Source organism: Canis lupus, chromosome 6 (genome assembly GCF_048164855.1).
Source record: "Canis lupus baileyi chromosome 6, mCanLup2.hap1, whole genome shotgun sequence".
NCBI lineage: Eukaryota > Metazoa > Chordata > Mammalia > Carnivora > Canidae > Canis > Canis lupus.
The window spans coordinates 18,899,515-18,921,973 of NC_132843.1; the positions used below are offsets into that span (position 1 = coordinate 18,899,515).

Consider the following 22,459-nt stretch of genomic DNA (forward strand, 5'->3'; position numbering starts at 1 on the left):
CATAGAACATCTGTAAAGACTGACCATATGCTTCAACATAAAACAAACCTCAAAGAATTCCAGAGAACTGAATCATAGAAAATGTTATGTAACTACATGCAATAATGTTAGAAATCATTAATAAAAAGAAAATGAAAAAATTTCCATATGTTTGAAAACTAGAAAGTATGTTTGTCAACCCATGTATAAAGAAGAAATAACACTGGAAATTAGAAAATATTTGGAACTGAACAAATATAAATATAGAACTATGACTAATGGGAAATTTATGCCTTTAAATGTATATATTAGCATTGAATGAAAACTGATAAAGTAGGCATTCATCTCAAAACTCAGAAAAAGAACAGCAAAATACAATAAAAGTAAAAGGAAATAATAAAAAGACAAGATCAGAAATTAATCACACTCAAAAACACACAAAAGAGCAGTAGTTCACAAAACATGGTTCTCAGTTCTCAAGACTCTTTCAGAGTCCAAAATGTCAACCAATTTTCATAACAATACTTTTATGCCATGTTGATATTTAAAACAATGGTGCAAAAGTAAGAAAGTGGGTTTAACTGCCAGAGTTTTGGCATGAATGAAGGCACCAAATTCTACAGTAAATCACTGTATTATTTATTGATTGCCAGACTAGCAGTTAAAAAAAAAAGTCACTTCACTTAAGAACGTCCTTGATGAAACAGTAAGAATTACTCATTTATTAAATTCTCTATGTCAGTTAAATATTCTGGGACAAAATAAGAAAGTAATAAACGTATCTGTTGCAAATCAAAGTAAGATAAAAGCACTCTGTGACTGAGTTGCTTGCTGATCCATACAGTTTTTATGGAACTCCATTTTTAATTCAAAGAACTACTGCTAGACAAACTAGACTTACCCAGGCTTGGGTTTCTGGCAGACATTTGCTCAAAAATTAACACATTAAGCCTGGAAAATAACTGACAGCATTTCTTGCCAATGATTAAGTTTGACTTTTCAAGCAAGAATTGGGAATTTGGCAAACTTCTATCTACAATCTTGAGTTTGACAGCATCCCAATACTTAACTTCTGATGAGACTGGTGGTGATTTAAACAAATGTGGTTTTTGGTATCATATAATGAAATACGTAAATATTTAGATGTACATAACTCAATGCACTTCTATTTTCCAAATGACCAAAGCATGTTACAAAATTATACATGATAGAAGATCCATCCAAAATGCAGGACAGACCAATGAACTCTAATATACCAGAATAAGAAAAATCTATTGATATTGTTTCAGATTCCGTATCGCAAAAAACCTTTAGAAACACTTGTTGAAATCCTCTGTACTATCAAAGAAGATTATTGTACAATATGAAAACGCTATTAAAATAGTTTTCCCTTTTCCAATTCCATATCTGAGTGAAAAAGGATATTTTTCTATTTCAACCAAGACATTTTATACCAGATTGAATTCAGAAACATAAGAGAATATACCTGTTTTAAGTCAGACATTTAAATGAAATGTGCTAAATTATTAAACAATGCTACTCCTTTCCTACTTAAACTTGTTCTAAAAGAGTTATTTTTCCTTTAAAGAACATTATTTACATTAACATGTAATGGGTTCATTATTGTTCATTCTAAATGAGCTGATAAACACTTTAAAAACTTTCTCAGTCTTAATTTAAAAACTGAGGAAAATTTACAAATATATCAATATATATATAACCCATATAAAGTTCTTCAGAGTCCTCAGTAATTTTTAAGTATAATGGGGTTCTGAGAACAAGAAGTTTGAGAAATGCTGTCACAGCAAAAATAAAAGTCAAAAATTGATTCCTTGAAAAGACAAAAAAAAAAGATAAACAACTGGCAAGAATATCAAAACATTTTAAAAGAGAAGGCACAAATAAACTATGTTAAAAAATAAAAAAGAAAATATCACCATAGATGCTGAGGACATTAGAAAGACAAGATTATTTCATGAACTATACGGCAATAAATTTGAAAATTTAGTAAATGCTAAAAAGCACAATTTACCAAAATAGGCAACTCACAAAATATATGTTTTAAATTGTCCAAAGACCAATAAAGAAATTGAGTTAGTAAACAAAAGCCTTCCCACAAAGAAAACTCCAGACTCACATGGCTTTTCTAGAGAAGTACACCAATCATTTAAGAACAATAGCTCTATCATACAAATTATTCCAGATAAGAAAAAGTAGGAACATTCTCCAATTCATTTTATAAAACCAAAATAACCTCAAAATAAAACCCCGACAAATGCATTATAAAAAAGGAAAATTAAAGGTCAATTACACTCAAGAACAAAGACATAAAAATTGTGATCAAAATTTTAACAAACTGAATACATCAATTTTTTTAAAGACCATGACCAAACCAAACCAAACCAAACCAAAGATCATGACCAAGTGGGCCATGAAAAAGGTTAATTACAAGAATGCAAGATTGATTGCACATTAAAAAGTAAATCAATGTAATTCGCCACATTAACAGATTAAAAGAAAAATTATGATCATCTCATTAAATGCAATAAAAGTATTTAATAAAATTTAACATCCATTCAAGATATAAACTCTTACTTAGCACAACAGAAACAGAAGGGAACTTCCTTAATCTGATAAAAGGCATCTACAAAAAACTCCAGCAAACATCATACTTATTAATGGTCAAAGAGTGAAAGCTTTCCCTTTGTGATCAGGAACAAGATAAAGTTGTCCTCTATCACCACTTCTATTCAGGAATGTAGTGGAGGTCCTAGCCAGAAAAGTAAGGCAAGAGAAAGAAATAAAAGATGTAAGGATTGGCAAGAAAGAAACAAAACTCATTATTCACAAATATGTTCGTGAATACAGAAAATAGAAGGTATCTACAGAAAAATTGTTAGAAATAAGAGTTGAACAAGACTGTGAAACTCAGTATCAATTGCGCATTTCCATGTAAATAGCAAATGCAGTTAGAAAATAAAACTTAAAAAATCAAGACTCTTAAAATAGCCTCAAAAAATATGAAGTGCCTAACAGTGAATCCATTGGGAGATGCGCAAATCCTCTGCAGGGAAAATCATAAAACTTCATTGAAAGATATTTACAGGATTAAAAAAATGAAAATATATGCAATGATCATGATTTGACAGACTCAATATTGTGAAGATATAAATTCTCCCCAAATTAATTTAGTCAAAGAATCTCAATGAAAATCACAACAGGATTGTGTTGGGCATGCTGGTTTTTAAGCATATATGGAAATGCAAAGGACTAATAGCCAAGATATTCTTGAAAAACATTAAGTAGTAAAGAACTTCTCTAACATACATCAAGATTTAGAAGACTATGACAAGTGTGACAAGATAGTGGAATTTATAAAAACAGACCAATGGGACAGAATAGAGATCAGACAGAGAACCACACATATGGGTGGCCTGACAAAATAGAGAAAAGTCATTGTTTTGTTTTTCCAATAGATAATAATGCTGGGACAGAAATCTACCCGTACGTAAACAAATGAAATTGAACCCACTTCTCACACCATTCACAAAAACAAATTCCACCTAGCTAGTAATCAAGTTCATAGTAATAATCACATGAATTATTTCAGATTCAAAAAGAAATGTATTGATTATATATATATATTCCCAGTGGGATATACCCTAAAGACAAACATCATCTTATTAGTGGCAATCTTGGTATTGTTAAATTGAAATTACTTTATACATGTATAAAGCAAATAAATTAACATGATAATGCCATTAAGGTACCAAGATTCTTAGAATAAGACAAGAAATAATATATAAAATCAAAGCTAATTCCTGAAGGGAAATATCACTAATTCAACATGTTATTTCTTTTTCTAAAAAACATGTTTACTAGTTCTATTCACCAAAAATACCAAAAAAACAAAGAAAACCCAGTAATAATGAATGCCCCAAACATCCAAATTGGGGTCTCTAGGTATCAATTCACAGTGAAAAAAGCGCTGCTTGAAAAAATAGCTGAGGCAGAATAGTTCCGGGGCAGAAAATATAGTCACAGCTCTCTCAAATCCTGAAAGAATAGAAGCTGTACAATAATACTTGAATCATGTCAGATGGACACAGCAGCCAAATGAACAGCCTCTCACTGACCAAAGAGGAGACAACCTGAAGTATCAAAAAGAATGATGCAATGGACTTACACACATTAAAAATATAAAAACGTGAATGTTTAGATGACAATAAAAAAAATATCACTGGTCAGATTGCTAGGGGCCAGCTTGTTATTTTGAAAACTGATTAAGAGGATAGAAACCAATCTTTAATCATGATTCTCATATAGGGACTCTCTATCTCAGAATAACCAAATACTTGAGGAAAGAAGTTTTTCTTTTTTAAAAGAAGTACAGCTAATAAATGCAGGAGGAACTGTAAAATTAGAAATTCATCATGATCTCAATGTGAAATAATAGATCTGATCAACAAGCATTAATGACTGCTAAAACCATTAAGTCGAAGGTTGATGGGGAACTTTGTAATAGATTCATCAGGCCAGTATCAACTGTACCCATGGATCCATCTTTTTTTTTTTTTTTTTTTTTTTTAAATAGACTTCACGCCCCAAACTGGAGCTTGAACTCACGTCCCTGGGATCAAGAGTCACATGTTCTACTGACTGAGCCAGCCAGACATTCTATCCCATCTTAACATTACTAAAAATGGAACCAGAGGTCCCATCCCATCTTAACATTACTAAAAATGGAACAACCAAAATGTTCCTCCTGATGTGATACAATAGACAAGTGCAGTTCAACTCAAGGCTTAAATTCATGACCATGAGATCAATATCTGAACTGAGATCAAGAGTCAGACATTTAATTGACTGAGCCACCCAGGTGCCCCTCAATGAAATATTCCTAACACAAAACACAAAACCTAACCCTAATCAAGCCTCTCTACCTAATTACCAGTTTATAGGAAATAAGAGATGAAATGGAAGAACACATTAAAGGACCATGAGGATACAATTAGCCAAATCTAGAATGTGAGAAACTCTATAAATATGACCCAGTTTCTTCAACAAATAAACAGAGAATAAAAAAGATAAACTGATATAGATTAAAAGAAACTTAAGACATGTATCAACCAATGCAACATGTGGATCTTGTCTGGATTCTGCAGCAAACAATCGTTTAAACATTTGGGTGTGGGCAGCCCTGGTGGCCCAGCAGTTTAGTGCTGCCTTCAGCCCGGGGTGTGATCCTGGGGGCCTGGGATCGAGTCCCACATCAGGCTCCCTGCATGGAGCCTGCTTTCCCCTCTGCCTGTTATCTCTGTCTCTCTGTGTCTCTCATGAATAAATAAAATAAGATAAAATAAAATAAAATAAAATAAAATAAAAACAAACAAAAAAAAACATTTGGGTGCTCTTAAGATAATCAATGAAAACCGAAGATAGCCTGGGTATTATAAAACATTAAGAAATTCTGGTTAATCTTTTGGGTGGAATAATGCTTCTTCTCTGCTAGAGATGCATACTGAAGTACTTGCCAAGGAAAGTATATGATGCCTGGGTTTTGCTTTGAAATACTATAGACTTACTCATAAATTATATCTGCAATTATAGATGAAAATAATTAAGTAAGTAGGTAGGCAGGTGGGTGGGTATGTGGGTAAATGGATGGATGGATATAACTTCTTCAGGGAGGGAATCAATTCTAGGTGAATTAACTCAAATTCAATATGAAGGCAAAACAATGAAGCTTTTAGATCACATAGAATACCCTTATGTTCGCAAAGGGCAGAATTTACTAAACAAAACTTAAAAATCACTAAACAAAAATGTGTTATCCTGTACATAAGTCTAAAAGATTTTGTCTACTTTATACTATTTTAAAGGTACTTACTGCTGGTAAAAGAGACTGCATATTTTGATTAGAATCTGCTATTGTAGCAAGGTAGACCAAGTTCGTATGCAACATCTGCTGATACCTATTAAAACAAAACAAATATCAATATTTAAAAATAATTTTCTTCCTATCTGCTTCAATACAAATTAGCATTCTAGTTATTTCCCAAGTTTAATAAAAGATTTATGTTACCTGAACATCAATAGCACTTCAATTTTTCCTAGTTCCTCTGCAAAATAATTCCAAATAATAAATACATTCAAAGATAATAATACACATAAAGAGTTTACCATGTGCTAGATATTGTTATAGTTGTTTTATATATACTCATATGTTTCAGTCAATTCTCAAACCCACACTGAGGTAAAAGTTCTTACTTTCTTCATTTTACAGATGAGACAAGTGAGGTTTTGAAAAGTTAGTAACATGTACAATATTTGCGCAGCTCAGGAAATGGAATAACTGAGATATGTACCAGCTCTATACACTGCACATATGCTTTCCAAAAAGAGACCCAGAATGAAGGAATTCAACAAAACGGACATGCTACTCCTCTTCCCCCCCCCCCCCCCCCCCGCCAATTTCATATTGCCAAAACCCTCAAACCCTAACAGAAAATGTCAGGAAGGAGGCAGAAATCACATAAACTTTTTCTTTCTCTGGCAGCAGTGACCAACAATTTATGCCTGCTACAGTTATGCTGCCCATCTGTTAGGGCTCAGCATTAAAGAAGATAATAGACATGTTTACTTACAAATAACATATATATATATATAGAGAGAGAGAGACATATATATGTAATATGAGACAAAATAACTGGACACTAATACCATTAAGAATTAACTTTATAAAACAAAGCAAATTCTCACTACTGCAACAAAGTGGCTAAACATGCTCATTGTAATCTTATGAATTAGTTTTGCTAACTCTGCAAATTGGTAGTGATTCAGTTACTAATGTTTGTAAACCCTCCAAATAAAAACTTACAAATCCTATACTAAATTGTTAGGCTGTTTTAGAATTTTGTTTACCTAGGAACATTATACACAAATTAAAATAATGAAAATAAGATAAAAGAATTTTATTCAGCTAAATAAAGTCTTCTAAAACAGATCTCAGGGATGCCTGGGTGGCTCAGTAGTTGAGCGTCTGCCTTTGGCTCAGGACGTGATCCCGGAGTCCCAGGACCGAGTCCCACATTGGGCTTTCTGCATGTAGCCTGCTTCTCCCTCTGCCTATGTCTCTGCCTTTCTCCCTCTCTGTGTCTTTCATGAATAAATAAATAAAATATTTAAATAATAATACAGATCACATATAAAATCATTATCTATACATCACATAAGGAATCCTAGGAAATCTTTTGCAGCATTATTTTTTTCTATTAGAACTGGTTTCACTACTTTTTTCTTATTAGAGGAAAAACAACTTCTCACTGACCCTTGATTTTCCTAACAAGTTTATGCTCATTTTTTATTTTTTACAGATTTATTGAGGTATAACCAATATAAAAAAAGAACGACACATATTTAACTTGTCCAATTTGATGAGTTTGGACATATGCAAACACCTGTGACACCATCACCCCAATCAAGGTAACAGACATAACCAATACTTCCCAAAGTGTTTGTTTCCTTTTATGACTTTGTTGTTAAAAAACAAGTTTAGAATCTTAATGCTTCTCCTCACGTATTACACTATGTTGCTCAATTAAACATGATATAATGTTTGTTACAGTGATCCTCAGACAAAAGAGGACCAGGAGTTATTGTATTGTACTGAATTATTCATAATGGTTAATTATGTTGTCAAAATTCTTAAAACAGCGCTAACAGGCACCACTACCTGGAACCATTTCATTATTCTGTGAAGATCCTGAATGGAATTTAAGGTATAGGGTTCCAAAATCTTGCCATTTTTTAAAACTATTTAGCCATTTTTAATTAGAACATAAAATTCACTTCAAAGTCTACTCCTTTAAGTGTCTTTTCTGAGAATATGGCTTTAAAGTATTCAGATATGAAATTTGCTGACCACCCTGCACAAATAAAAATAACAAACCTTACTAAGAGACTATGGCTTCCTCATGACCCTTTAAGAAAAAATTTTAGTCATGCTGATTAGTACTTAACAAGTCCATCTTAAAATACTGTTAAATCTAATCTGCCATGCTCCTAAGGCCTCCTTTGTAAAATAATGGGAGTTAAAAATAGATCTCCAAAGTCCCTTGTAGTTCTAAATATCTATAAATACAGCATCTTTTATGGAGTACTTCAGTTTTAGGACATTTCCCCAAACTAAATCTTTTTAACTTTTATTTTTGAAATAATCTTGAACTTACAGTTTTAAGAACAGTATAAAGAATTCCCAAGTATCTTTCCCTCACCCTCCCCAATCCTTGGCATTTCACATTTTTAAAAAATATTTTATTTATTTATTCCAGAGAGAGAGGCAGAGACACAGGCAGAGGGAGAAGCAGGCTCCACGCAGAAAGTCCGATGCAGAACTCGATCCCTGGTACCCAGGATCATGCCCTGGGCTGAAGGCTGCGCTAAACTGCTGAGCCACCCAGGGATCCCCGGCATTTCACATTTGTCTTACTCCATTTGTAAACATACACACCAATATGTACACACATGCAAGCACACATACACATACTCAGAACAGCTTTTTTTAAAAAACCTTGTGAGAGTCATTACAGACATATTACTCCACTACTTCTAACACTTCAGTGTTGATTTCCCAAAAACAAGGAAATTCCCATATGCAACCACTGTACAAAAAATTAAGATCAATACAGTAATATATAATCCAAAAACCCATTCAAATTACTCCAATTGCACCAAGAGCCCCGAATATTTTACCTAATATAAGGTATCTTATCTAACTTCAGTAGGTTTTCTTTCTTGTAAACTGCATTATTTCTACAGCATTCATCAAAATAAGCTTTTTCTAAGATCATTTAAGACCCAAAGATGAAAGTTATTGAAAAAGTAGTATATACTCATATTCTTTTACAAGTTTGTGTATACATCACCTACAAAGCAATAAGCAAACATTCCAGAAGAATCTGGCTTTAGTGGACTCTACTGAAATAATAAAAAGTAGATTCTTCTATAAATATTAAACATTTTCCTCTGAAAATTTACTCTGTATATACTATTACATTTATCACTGAAGCAATTTAGTTTTTTTAATGTATGTTTATTAGCTCTAAAACAGTCTGTATTAAGAAAACGGAGTATAAATAACAAGGGTAAATATAAACATATTTAACATTGTATGATGATGGTAACTTCCTAATAAATAGTGGCAGATATTCCAAAACACCCATAATTATCAACATATTAAATGAGGGTCAGTTCCACTTCCCAAAGATTCCACTAAGAACCACTACATCAATTATCTGGAGTAAGGTAAAATATCCACTGTTAAACTTATGCATATAATTAAAAAATGAATCTGAAAAAGTCAGATCTCATTTTTAACAAAAAACCTTTACCAAGAAGCTGTGAAGATTAGATTTATAAGACAACAGAAATAAAATTTAAAGAATAAAAGTCATCTTCCTAACTAGATATTTAAAACTACATTCTTCTATATAATGATTAATACAATTTTTTTCCATGAAAATCACTTCTAGGACACCCTGAAGTACTTATAATGAAATACAAAAATAAAGTCTGATTTAAGTAAATATGTTATTTTAGAAAATACCCAGAAACTATAACAGAGCAATAGTACATTCTCACACATATGTTATCAGAATTTAAAAAGGAATAGGGTTTTTGCATAAGAGCTCCACAAGTGATTTACTTTTATTGAACATAAAAGGAATGTGTGCACATGTATGTAGATGTTACCAGTGAAAAATCTTTAGATGGTGAGATACAGTGTTTGTTATGTAATTTTTATGTTACCTGTGTCTTTAAATTTTCTATAATTCATATAATACTTTCATAAAAAATAGTTATTTTACATCAAATAACTGTTCCAAGCAAAGTTATCACATCTTAAGGAATTGTTTAATTAAAATTGAACTATCAGTTCCTAGATGCCTGTCGTTTACTGTTCCTCTTCATTTTCCTTTGCTTTCTCCTAATGCAAGAAATGAGAACATTTAAGGTTGAGAGGAGGAATTTTTTTCTCTTTACTCACAAACAACTTGATAAAGAAAGAGTATCTAAAGAACTCTAAAAATGAAATTAAATCCGTCAGGAAGAGCAAAATATAAGACTATATCTAAATCAATGTAAGCCCCATCTGCACCAAATATGTGAGAAAATGAGGTCTATTCCAATATGCAGAAGGAAGAAATGATCATATATACACAAAAAAAGCTAAGAATATAAAGAATAAAGCAATACAAACTTCTTCTGACTCAAGTTGGAAAGGCTCATTCTAGATCTGAACACTTTCTATCCAAGCCATGCACTACTGGGTCCTTTAAGAAACTGAACCAGTCCTATGCCACAAAATCCTCTGACAGTTGAAAAAGCCACAGGTGAAAATAAGTATCCTAATCAGAGCCTGTCGACTTTTATCATCCCATGGCCAATTCGAGGCAGTGATCTCCTTACCACTGATGATTATCCATAGTTAAACTAAGGAATAGATCAGCTAATTAATTAATTTTTAGAGAATATTTTGAAATATAAACAGACATGACTCACTGAAGAAACAATACACATAAAAGTAGTGGAAATTGTCATATAAGATGCAAAATGTACAAGTGACTAGAAAATAAAATACTCAGACCTAAGTTTCTAAATATCATTCTCTAAAAAGAACCAGGGCTTGGAGAAATAGGCAATTCCAAAATGGGACAGGAAAAAGAACAAGATAAGCCTAGAATATCTTGTAGTGCAAGAAAATTTTTTAAAAATGCTCAAAAAATAATGAATACAAATCAAAAAGCCAGCTTGAGGGGCTCCAGTGGCCAACATTAGGGACAACTTAAAAAGAAAATAGGATAACATTATAACTTAAAGAATTATAGTAAGAATCCATAAATCCATTCAGATATAAATAAATGAATGAGTGAATGGGGGCAGAGAATGAGAAATGTTTTCCTTAAAGTAGGATTTCAAATAAATGTAGAAGGAATGACTGATTTAGTCACCATTTGGCAACCACCATAGTAATAAGAGTTTCAATCAAGGATCATTGGATGGTGAATACTTAAATAAATGCTTAAAAAAAAAAGTACAAGAGGGGCAGCCCGGGTGGCTCAGCGGTTTAGCGCCGCCTTCAGCCTAGGGCATGATCCTGGAGACCTGGGATCGAGTCCCACGTCAGGCTTCCTGTGTGGAGCCTGCTTCTCCATCTGCCTCTCTCTCTCTCTCTCTCTCTCTCTCTCTCTCTGTGTGTCTCTCATGAATAAATAAAATCTTTTAAAAATAATAAAAATTGAAATTAAAAAATAAATATTTTTTTAAAGGACAAGGAGAAACATTATGTATATGTCTCAAGGTATTTGCCTAAGAAGATACATATGAATTAAAAAGAGAAAAATAATAACTTTACAGTTGATAAACTGGCAGGTCTCACCGTAACTGATTAAGATTCTCACAAATACTAGGACAAATCACTATCATACAGCTATTTGAGAATGCACCAAGAAGGACACAACACCATTTATTTGTGATGCTCCTGCCAAAAGTGCATAACATAATCTAATCAAGGAGAAATACCAGTCAAAGCCAAAATGAGGGACATTCCACAAAATAAACGCTATGTATTCTTCAACATCAACAACATGAAAGATAACAGACTGAAGAATGGTTTCAGATCAAAGGTATAATCAAGGCATGTGACAATTAAATGCAACATCTGATCCTGCACAGGACCCTAAACCTGAAAAAAGTACATTAATGGGACAAGTAGCAAAATTTTAAAGAGGTCTGAAGATAATTCTATTCTTAATTCTAACAATTATACTGATTATTTAAGAAGTTATGTCTGATTTTATGAAATACACACAGGTAATTGAACGTAAGATAAAGTCATGTGCAACCTATTATCAAATGTCTCTGTGAAACAATATGGAGAAGATATGAATGATATCGGGAAGAAAATGAAAATTAAGGCATACAGGAATTTCTTATCCTTTTTTTTTTAAGATTTATTTATTCATAAAAGACACATAGAGAGAGAGGCAGAGACAAAGGCAGCGGGAGAAGCAGGCTCCTCGCAGGGAGCCCGATGTGGGACTCAATCCCGGATCCTGGGATCACACCCTGAGCCCAAGACAGATGCTCAACAGCTGGCATCCCTTCTACTTTCTTTAAGACTTTTCTCAAGAGTGAAATTATTTCAAAATAAAAAGTTTTAGAAAAGATACCACTTTTCACCAACCAGATATGCAAAAATTTTTGAAAGACTACTAATCTCCAATGCTGGCAGAGGATGCTGAAAACCAAGGCTCTGAAATCTGACTGGAAGAAACAAAACCAATATAACCTTTTTGCGAGGTAATTTGGCAATCTGCATGATCTTTGACCCAGACATCCCATTTATAAAATTCTAACCTATTAAAAAACAAAACATTTACCTAAATGTATTTATATAGTTATACCGGATCCCTGAGTGGCTCAGAGGTTTAGTGCCTGCCTTCAGCCCAGGGCATGATCCTGGAGTCCCAGGATCGAGTCCCACATCGAGCTCCCTGCAGGGAGCCTGCTTCTCCCTCTGCCTGTGTCTCTGCCTCTCTCTCTCTCTCTCTCTCTCTCTCTCTCTGTGTGTCTCCCATGAATAAATAAATAAGATCTTAAAAAAAAAATCTGTTAAAAATAAATACATAAATAAATGATATGATTTATTCATATGATATGAATGTCATTGTGTGCAAATGCACAAAAAAAATGTTTAGAAGGATAGGTACTGAACAATTAAAAGTGGTTACCCCTATGGAGAGGGGAGAAGCATATGAGTGGAAGGTAAAACATGACTTGCTTTTCTCTCTACCAACTTTTATACGTTATGATTTTCTTTTTATAATGACCCTACATGACTTTTTCATTTCAAAAATGATATGAAAACAACAAGGAAAACGACCAAGTAACAAAGAGAGACTCGAAATTAGATAAAGGGGAATCAAGTGATAGCAAAAGTTCAGCCCAGCAGGAAAGCACATGCAGAGGCAAGACTCTGGGCTGCTGGGATAATCTACTTGAGAGACCCGTGAGATCTCTAGTAAAGACAGATAAGTTACAAAACAATGGTGGGAATAAAAGATTTTAGAGCTGTACTGTCCAGTAAAGTTGCCACTTGGTAGCACAGGATGTGGCTAGTTCAAAATGATGTGTTATTAGAGCAAGATTCGCAAGAGATTCCAAAGACTAGGTATGAAACAAAAGAATATAAACAGTCTCATTAATATATTTATACTGATTATGTACTAAAGTGATACTTTTTGGAAATAATGGCTTAAGTAAAATATATTATTAAAATTAGTTTCTCCTGTCTCCTTTTACTTATTTAATGTGTCTACCAGCAAATGTAAAATTACATATGTGGCTTGCAATATATTTCTACTCGACAGCGCTATTCTAGGGACTTTCGATAAAACATTCAACTTGTTCCACTACGTTGGATTCTATTAAAGATACCATTTACTTCTGACACATCACTAAAATTACAAGTTTGGTTCTTATGAATGATAACCATTCTCTATTTATTAGATATAAGCTTTGCGGGGATCCCTGGGTGGCGCAGTGGTTTGGCGCCTGCCTTTGGCCCAGGGCGCGATCCTGGAGACCCGGGATCGAATCCCACGTCGGGCTCCCAGTGCATGGAGCCTGCTTCGCCCTCTGCCTATGTCTCTGCCTCTCTCTCTCTCTCTCTGTGACTATCATAAATAAATAAATAAAAATAATTAAAAAAAAAAAAGATATAAGCTTTGCTTTCTCAACTACATATACGGATGTTCACTAAATATCCTATATGTGTGAAGAGCTAACTTTTCCACAGATCAGACTACCCACAAATTTGAAGTCATTATTTTACAATGCAGGATAAGTATTTAAAAGACCAAAAAAAAAGAAAAAGAAAAAAATCCACTGCATCCCAAAGAACAAATTTTTCTTTTGTAAAAATCAGGAAAAGTCACACAAAAAAGTGTACATTAATGTTCATAGAAGTATTCATAATAGCCAAGAAATGAAAACACAAATGTCTATTACTGATGGATAAATAAAACATGGTACAACCATACGATGAAAAATTATTCAGCAACAGAAAGGAAGTATTGATACATGCTTCAACACTGATGAATCCTGGAAAATATTATCCTAAGGAAAAGAACTCAAAGACGACCACATATTGTATGAAGCCATTTATATGACATGACCATAATAGACCAGTCTACACAGACTGAAAGCAGATTAGCAGCCGTCAGAGGGTGAGGGATTAGGATGTGGGAATGGAAAGTTACTGCTAATGGGCATAGGGTGGAGATGATCAAAGTGTTCTAAAACGGACTGCAGTGATGATGACACGACTCTATACCAAAAGCTTTAAATTGTAACCTTAAAATGAGTGAATTGTACGACACGTGAATCATATCTAAATAAAGCTGTTATTAAAAAGAAAAGTAAAAAATTAACCAACACAAAAAAATGAATACAAAAAATGTTTTCATATCATTCTTACTGAGAACACTCTGAGGTCTTTCCTTTATTCTGATAGTCCATTATACACTGAATAAGATGGTTATTTTCATCCAACATCTGAAATAAAATTAGAAAAAGTTTATTATAAACGTAGTGCATCACATAAATTTTTTTTTAAATCCTTCAGATTTCTAGAAATGTTTATTCATAAAGGAACTGAATCTATTCAGTTCTTTTAAGTCTTATTCTACACCCCCGGAATGATATGTTTAATCAGTAATTTTCAAAGAACTATATTCCAATTATTCTCCCCTTAAATTATTACCTGAAGCCCTAAACGAGTTTCTTTTGTATTCAAACATTTTATTACTTCTGCTACTTGTAATATAAGATTTAGCCTGTTAAGACTAAAAGGTAAGGGTCAAAGCTAACTTTGCGTCATTCTTATGCTCTGCAGGAGTAAAGAAACATTTTGTCCTTATCCACAATGAATACATGAAAATATAAGCCCATAAAGCTTGAGGAGATAGCTGGCTAGTTTCCAAGTGTTATACAGTATGGTTCTGTGGTTCATATACCAAATACGGAATAATCAAATACGATAATTTCTATGAATATGTATTCGTTACAGACTTTACAAGCTTACCTTATAAATTAAGTTGTCCCAAGAGTTTAAAAACAAAAAGCATATCAACTTATCATTCTACTGTCTTATAACAATTCAAAGCAGTATTGGCTTAAAGGATTAAATAATTCATCTAAGTAAGGGTGCACTGAGGAAAGTACTGACATAGTAATGAAAAGACCAGTTAGTTTTAGTGCCAGCCTCACAATCCTATGCAAATCACTTACGATTTTAAAGACTCAGATTTATCTTAAGGTCAAGTGACAGGAGTAGATGTTCCTCCTGAACTTGTCCTACATTTCCAAGACTCGATAAACATAAAGTATAATACAATAATCACTCTACTTCAATAACTTAATGTAGCTCTTTTAATCAAAAACAAAAATCCACTGAATCTTGTGACTTTCTTCCCACATAAGAATCACAATATTCACTTGCTAGAAAAAAAAATATATATTGACATGCTCTTCCAAAAAGTGCAGTTATTTCCTAAACAGAATCATCGGATGCCAAAAAAGAAAAAAAAAGTCTTTAAAATCCATTAGTCCAATCTAATGATTTCACAACATAATCTCTTCAGTTGAATACTCAACCTAACAAACTTCACTAGAGAATATGTCTCATTTCTAACATCAATCTCTCACATTGTAAAGTAAGGCTCTTAATTTAGAATCCGTTTTCTCTTCTCATTTCAGAATGAAAACTAATTGATCTGCATCTCCTGAGTAATCACTGGTAGTAAATATCTTAACATGTATGCAAGAAAAACTCTTTGAAAACCAACCAACCAGCCTTAGGACTCTTCTACGGTCCAAAATGATTAAAAAAAAAAAAAAAAAATGAATCCCTCCAGAAACATGTCTTTCGTGCATGTACTTGGAGCTGTTTGCCAGGCTGCAGACTTAGCCCAACGCACTCTATGAAACTACCGCCACTTCCAGGCACTGACAGGCCGGTTTGTTCAAATAAATAAATAAATAAATAAATAAATAAATAAAGCAACAGTTGGGCAAATGTCAAATGCCACGCGAGAAAGAAGGTGACAGTCAACAGAAGCCCGTTAACATAATCTGCCGGCATACAACGGTGCCTGAGGGGTACGAAAAAGTGGACTTTTCTTCGGTTTTCATCTTCATCCCAATGGATACAACAGAACCGCGATACCTAAGGTAAACTGCCGAATTTACCAAGTAACTTTTCAAAGTCTGGTTGACTAAAATTCAGATTACGGTCTTGCTCATCGGCAACAAGGGACAGCGGACAATAAAGCAGCTTTGTTTGTGTCCCTAGCTGGCAGGCAGCGGAGCAGCGACCGAGGCAGCACCCCCCTCCCCCGTGCAGGGAGCACCACTGCGTTCCAGGTCACGACGGCCGGGTGGTCTCCGGGGCTAGACCGCGGTCACCACTGCAGGCTCAGCACCCGGCGCAGGCGCTCAGAGCGGACCTGCCGCAGATGCACACGGCTAGGGGGTGAAGCCGGAAGGGACGAGGACGTCGGAGGGGACCCCCGAGTCCACAGGGGCCTCCTTCGCCCGCCCCTCAGGCGCCTGCGGCGTCCCCCCGAGTTCTCCCGGGAGCTCCCCAAGGCGGCGGGAGCGCGCGGCGCGGCGGGGGGCGGCGGGGGGCGGCGGAGGGCGGCGACCCACGCTGCGACTTCCCCTCGGCCTCCCGCGACGCGAGGTCGGGTGTGCGGCAGCGGCGGCGGCCGCGGCGCGCGGGGCGGGGCGACGCCGAAGTAACTCCGGAGCGGCGCGCGGGGCCGCGGGGGGCGCCGGCTCCCACACACCGCCCTTCCCCGCGCGGCCGTCGGCGCCGCCGGGCGCACGCGCCCCGCCGCCCGAACGCCGCCCCATCCCCGGAGAAATCCGGCGGCGGCTACTTGGGCTTTTGTGCCCGCAGGAGAGAGCCCAGAGGCGCCAAGGGCTCCGTGGGGGGGCTGGTTCGCCGCCTTCCGCCGCCCACTCGGGCACAGCCCGCGGCTCGGGTTCCCACACGCGACCGCCTCCCAGCAGGCCCGCCTCCGCCCCCCGCCCGGCCGACTCCCGGGCCGGCCCCCGGCGGCGCCCCCGAGGGCGGGATGGGCCTGGCATCCCCGACCCCGCGAGGCTTCACCTTCTGGATCGCGGCGGGGGTGATCTCCCCCTTGCCTCGCTGCCTCGGGGCTGCGAACGCCACGGACATGTTGCCGCCGTCACCACTACGGGCAAGTCCCGAGCGCTCCGGGGGAACGGCAAACTGGGGGAGAGACGCCGGCCTCTCGGGCCGAACCACCTCGGGAACGCGGGGAGGGGGGATGCTCCGGCGCCGACCGCGCAGCCGGCCGGCCCGGCCCCCAGCTCTTCCTCGGGCGCGTCGCAGTCGGGGGCCGGCGCGGGACCCGGCGCCGCAGCCCCCGCGGCGCTGCCCGGCTCTCGGCCGACCTCCCGCCCTCCGCCCCTCGCTGGGCCGTCCCCCCCGCGCCGTCGGAGCTAGTGGTAGGGCCGCGCCCCAGTCCTCCCTCCGCTTCAGCGATTCAGGAAATGGTCCCGCCGCCGCGGGAGAAGGAGAGGCTGGGGCAGACCCTGTCACAGGAAATGCGAGCGCCCGAGCCGGCCCGCCCCTTTCGCGCGGTGCCACTTGCCTGCCTCTCCTGCGCGCTGAGCCGCCCTCCGCCTGCGCTTCGGCGCTCGGCTCGAGACCCGATTCAGTTCTGTCAACTTCATCCTCAGCGGCCCCCGCCCCCGGGAAGAAGGGGCCGGCCCGGGCTGTCCCGGCACCGGGTCAGGACCTGCGAGCTCGAGCCGCCCGGCGCCGCGCCTGCCGAGGGGAGCAGAGGTGGAAGGTGTAGGCGGCCGCGGATTCGCTGGTTCAAACCGCCCGGCTACGCCCCGGAGGCGCACCTCCGAGTCCGCAGCCTCGCAGGCGCACGGGCGCGCCCAACAGTCGGAAAGTCGGCGTGGCCGTGGCCCCAGCGGAGCAGGCCGGCTGCGCGCGGTCCCCGAGGCCGCCCACGGCCGGCCGCCGCGTGGGGCAAAGCCCTGGCACAGACGCGCGCCGAATTCGTCGGACGAGGAGCTTCGGGACTAAGTTTTGAGACCGAGCACCCTCACGGTTTTCCTTTTACAGTTACAGACTTGATTGCTTTGTAAATTAGGCCCAAGCTGCCAGGGTTCAAATCAGTGCGAGGGGAAAAAAAAAAAAAAAAATCCCAAAGCTCTCAAACTAGGGCAGGAACACGGGTCAAATGTGGGTAAGGTACTGGCCCTGGGGAGGGGCGGGGGTTGGGGGTGTAATTATTCTGTAAATGTGGACTTCCATAGAACACAAAGGAAACGTTTATGTAAGACGTAGCCGTCGCCCAACGGTAATGAGGCTCAAAAACAACTCTTTCATTTACATATAAAACTGGGGAAAAAAACTAAGAAAAAATGCATATTTTAAAGTTTTTGTTTCAAATATATGCTCTTCACGAGAGGCCCTAAGTTTCATTAAGCAAACGTTGGTAGTTTTGTGTGCTAGGCACCTGGGATATAGCGGTCATACGGTGGACATGGAACCTGCTCTCATGGAGCTTATATTCTGACAAGGCTGACAGATTAGAAACAAGTATGTAAATATGTAAACTTCTAAGAAAGACTAGATGGTAACGAGGAACAGAGAACGACAGGCACTCAACATGAGTTAGGGTGAGAAGCCTTCTCTGTTAAACTGACCTCTAAAGGATAAAAAAGACTCAAGCCATCCTAAGAATAAAGGGAAGAGAATTTATACTCCTACTAACTGTAGTTCTTAGAATTCTTGTCTTTTACTACCCTAAACCTGGGGGGTCGGGGGGACTGTTATATTTGGATTTAAGGTAATCACTTCAAACTGGAAAAACAACTATTGAATTTAGAACAGAAACTTAAGTCTTGTCCACCATTAATATAGTATGTCCAACACCCGGCTGTGTCTTCACTGAGCATGATTTATGGCTGAATAGTATTTCACCATATGGATACCGCATTTAAAAAATCATCAATGAAGAAAACAATCATCAGTGGATGAATATTTGGGTTGTTTCTACTTTTCAGCTATTATGAATAATGCTTTGAACATTTATGTACATTATCCTGTCTTGATATTTACACAAACATCAAGGGGTACCTGGCTGGCTCAGTGGGTGGAGCATGCAACTGGATCTCAGGTTTGTGAGTATGAGCCCCACATTGAGTGTAGAGATTACTTAAAAATAAAATCTTTAGGGGCACCTGGGTGGCTCAGTTGGCTAAGCATCTGCCTTTGGCTTAGATGATTCCAAGGTCCTGGGATGGGCCCAGAGTCGGGCTCCTTGCTCAGCAGGGGAGTCTGCTTCTCCCTCTCCGTCTGCTTCTCCCTCTCCCTCTCCCTCTGCCTCAGCTCCTGTGCCCTCTCTCTCCCTTCTTCCCTCCCTCCCTCAAAAAAATAAATCTTTAAGAATTAAAAAAATGCCTTAATTGTCAAGAGCAATATTTCAGTAGGAAAAATGAAACATAATCCTACTGTTCCAGTTGTGTCTACTTGGAAGATAGCACCTAAATCTTAACAACATGAACCAATGGGAATAGTTGTCTGAAATTTCTATATTCCAGTTAAAAAAAGAAAAAAGGCCAAGGAGAATCTTATTCCAGGAGTTACCCAAAGATAAGTACCTTCTTTGTCTAAATCACAGCTCCCCAACAGCAGGAAAAGAAATCAACTGAAAACAGGTAACAGGTCAGCCCAAGGTGTTTATCCCTTCAGAGTAGCAGGTTAGGACCCAGGGTAATAGGCATGAATAACCACAGCCTTTTCTGTGATGGCATGTGTGCCATAAAAATTATTTTCTGTGTCCCTCACAGGACATCAATAAGGGGGCACTGGAGTAAAGATCCAGCCAGGAATAAAAATGATCTCCATAAAAGAAGACACCTTAAAGGGACCCTATGTTACTCTCAAGCTTCCTTCCTGTCTCATTTGACCATTAGGTTTGGGGAGAGAGGAATTCCAAAGTATAGACTGAGTGGAAGCAGATTTAGGAGAAAAAGATTAAAGAGTACTCAGCATTTAGTTTGGGAGATAACAGGGAATGAAGATGGGAAGTTGACCCAAGTCTCAGAAATGACTGTAGGAACTTAAAAATGAGCTACCCAGACAACTATTTCCCCAACCAAAAAAATCAATCCCATTATTTAATCTTGGACTGAGACATCTGAAGAAGGAATTGAGGTTATATAACAAGGTGAAAGGTTTTTTAGAATAATCCTAATAGAAGAGCATACACGATGATTTAGAATTAGTAAAATAATCTGCATGAACAATTCTCAGTTATTTACACTAATGAATATAGACACATGCAAGAAAAGTAAGGAAATTGTCCACATTTGATTTTTCAAATGTTTCCATTTTTTAATTTGTATTACATGAATTTGTTTGTATTCCTTAAATGTATTTCACCAAATGGATAAGATGCTCCAGGAATATGCTCAATATTTTGTAAAACTATAATCATTAAATATTAAATGCTAATTAATTAATTTAATTTAATTTATTAATTTATTAATTATTTATATTATATATTTTTATATAAAAATATATGTTTATTTTTATTTTTTAAAATATTTTAATAATATTAATAAAAATAATAAAAATAAAATTAAATTAAATTAAATTAAATAAAAAATAAAAATAATATTAATAAATATAATATAATATTATATTATAATAAATACAATAATAATATTAATAAAAATAATAATAATAAATATTATTTTTAAAAATATATTTATTTTATATATATAAATATATGTTTATTATAATTTATTAATTTATTAATATTTAATTAAATATTAAATATTTATTAATTAAATATTATCTTAATATTATTATTATTAAATATTATCTTAATCCACAAAAATATACATGAATAGATAATTGAGATTACTTTTATATGCATTTTTAATACTTATTGTTTTATAATTAATAAACTTATTGTTTTATAATTAATAGAGTATCCATACTATTGAATTTGCATTTGAAGCCCCTGTGCTGCCATAAATTCCTTGAATACCTGGGGAGGCATAGACAAGCCTGTCTGCTCATAATTGGGCTCAGAGCAAAACCCCTCAGGTAGTATCTTTCAAAATATTTCTACTCACTGTCTCCATGGCATTTAGTGAGTCATTTTGAGTTGTGGCTTCCACAGACTTCAAAACTATAAGGAGAACAGCAACTATCTATAATCATTATTCTAGGCAAAAACAAATCACCTTTCCCAATTCTCCCCCAGAAGACTATATTTTCAATACTCCAGAACACTTCATTCAAAGTAGACTATAACAAAGTCTATCTGGGGCATTTCTATCTCTTTTTACAGTATCAAACATTGAATGAATTAAGGAGGGGCTGAATCAAATATATTTGGGGGTATAATGTTATAAGAAAGTATTGCTTTTTTAAAAAAAGTTTCTATGTGAAGCTATATTCAATCATAACTTACTATGACAAATGCACAGGTTTAGAATTCTCAGTTCTTCCACCTTATGGCATGATACTGCTGCCGCCTGTGGAAGATGGAGAAAGCAAGCAGATTCTCCCCTAGAGCCTCCAAAAGGAACACAGCCGGCTAACACTTTAATTATAGCCCAGAGGGGTTCATCTTAGACATCTGACCCCTAAAACTTGATGATAATGAATTTGTTGTTTTAAACCATTAAATTGGTCATGATTTGTTAGAACAGCAATAGAAAACTAATACAATTTTTTTTCCTATCTAGTATTATTTATGGTTGAATTGGGCAATGTGTACTAAAATACTGGTCAATATTCTATGGAATACCTATTCCGTATGTTACAAACTACTGTTCTTATATTAAAGTAACCTAGCAATCATATTTGTTATATATTTTCTTTAAAAGAAAAATAATAGCATAATATTATGGTACAATCCTGCAAACATCATGATTTCAGCCTTCTGGCCACCAGAATTGTGAGAGAATAAATTTCTATTATTTTAAACCACATGTTTGTGATGATTACTGCAGCCCTAGGAAACTAATACAGATGGCCAAGATACTTCAATGGAGAAAGAATTGTTTTGGAACAGCTTGATACCCATGTTTTTAAAAATTATCTTTGACCTTTTCCTCACATATACACAAGTGTTAAATTGAAATAGATTGTAGACCTAAATTTTAAAAGCAAAACTACAAAACTTCTACAGAAAAACAAATAGAAAATCTTTATGACCCTGTGTGAAGCATTTATTTCTTAGATATGACACAAAAGGCAAGAAGCATGAAAGAAAAATTTGATACATTTTTATTAAAATTAAAAATTCTGCTCTTGAAAGACATAAGAAAATGAAAAGGGAAGCTA

The 22,459-nt window shown here is 36.7% G+C and overlaps 2 protein-coding genes across 7 annotated transcripts in view; one reads left to right on the forward strand and one right to left on the reverse strand.

Annotated features, from left to right (window-relative positions):
* The window catches only part of SS18 (SS18 subunit of BAF chromatin remodeling complex), an 80,744-nt gene extending 62,872 nt beyond the window's left edge, over window positions 1-17,872 (reverse strand). For 2 of the 6 annotated variants that reach the window (XM_072829095.1, XM_072829092.1), the window contains exons 1-3: window positions 17,219-17,378; window positions 14,522-14,598; window positions 5,870-5,954 (exon numbers count right to left, since the gene is read on the reverse strand). In XM_072829095.1, coding sequence (XP_072685196.1) covers window positions 5,870-5,954; window positions 14,522-14,598; window positions 17,219-17,287 — 231 coding nt within the window. In that variant the 5' untranslated portion in view covers window positions 17,288-17,378. Of the gene's footprint in view, window positions 1-2,651; window positions 2,750-5,869; window positions 5,955-6,064; window positions 6,102-14,521; window positions 14,599-17,218; window positions 17,379-17,726 lie in introns of those variants that run through there. The other 4 variants (XM_072829093.1, XM_072829091.1, XM_072829090.1 and 1 more) reach the window with 4 other exon arrangements.
* PSMA8 (proteasome 20S subunit alpha 8) overlaps window positions 1-22,459 on the forward strand; it is a 123,261-nt gene that overhangs the window by 47,171 nt on the left and 53,631 nt on the right. The gene's annotated exons all lie outside the window — the stretch shown is intronic.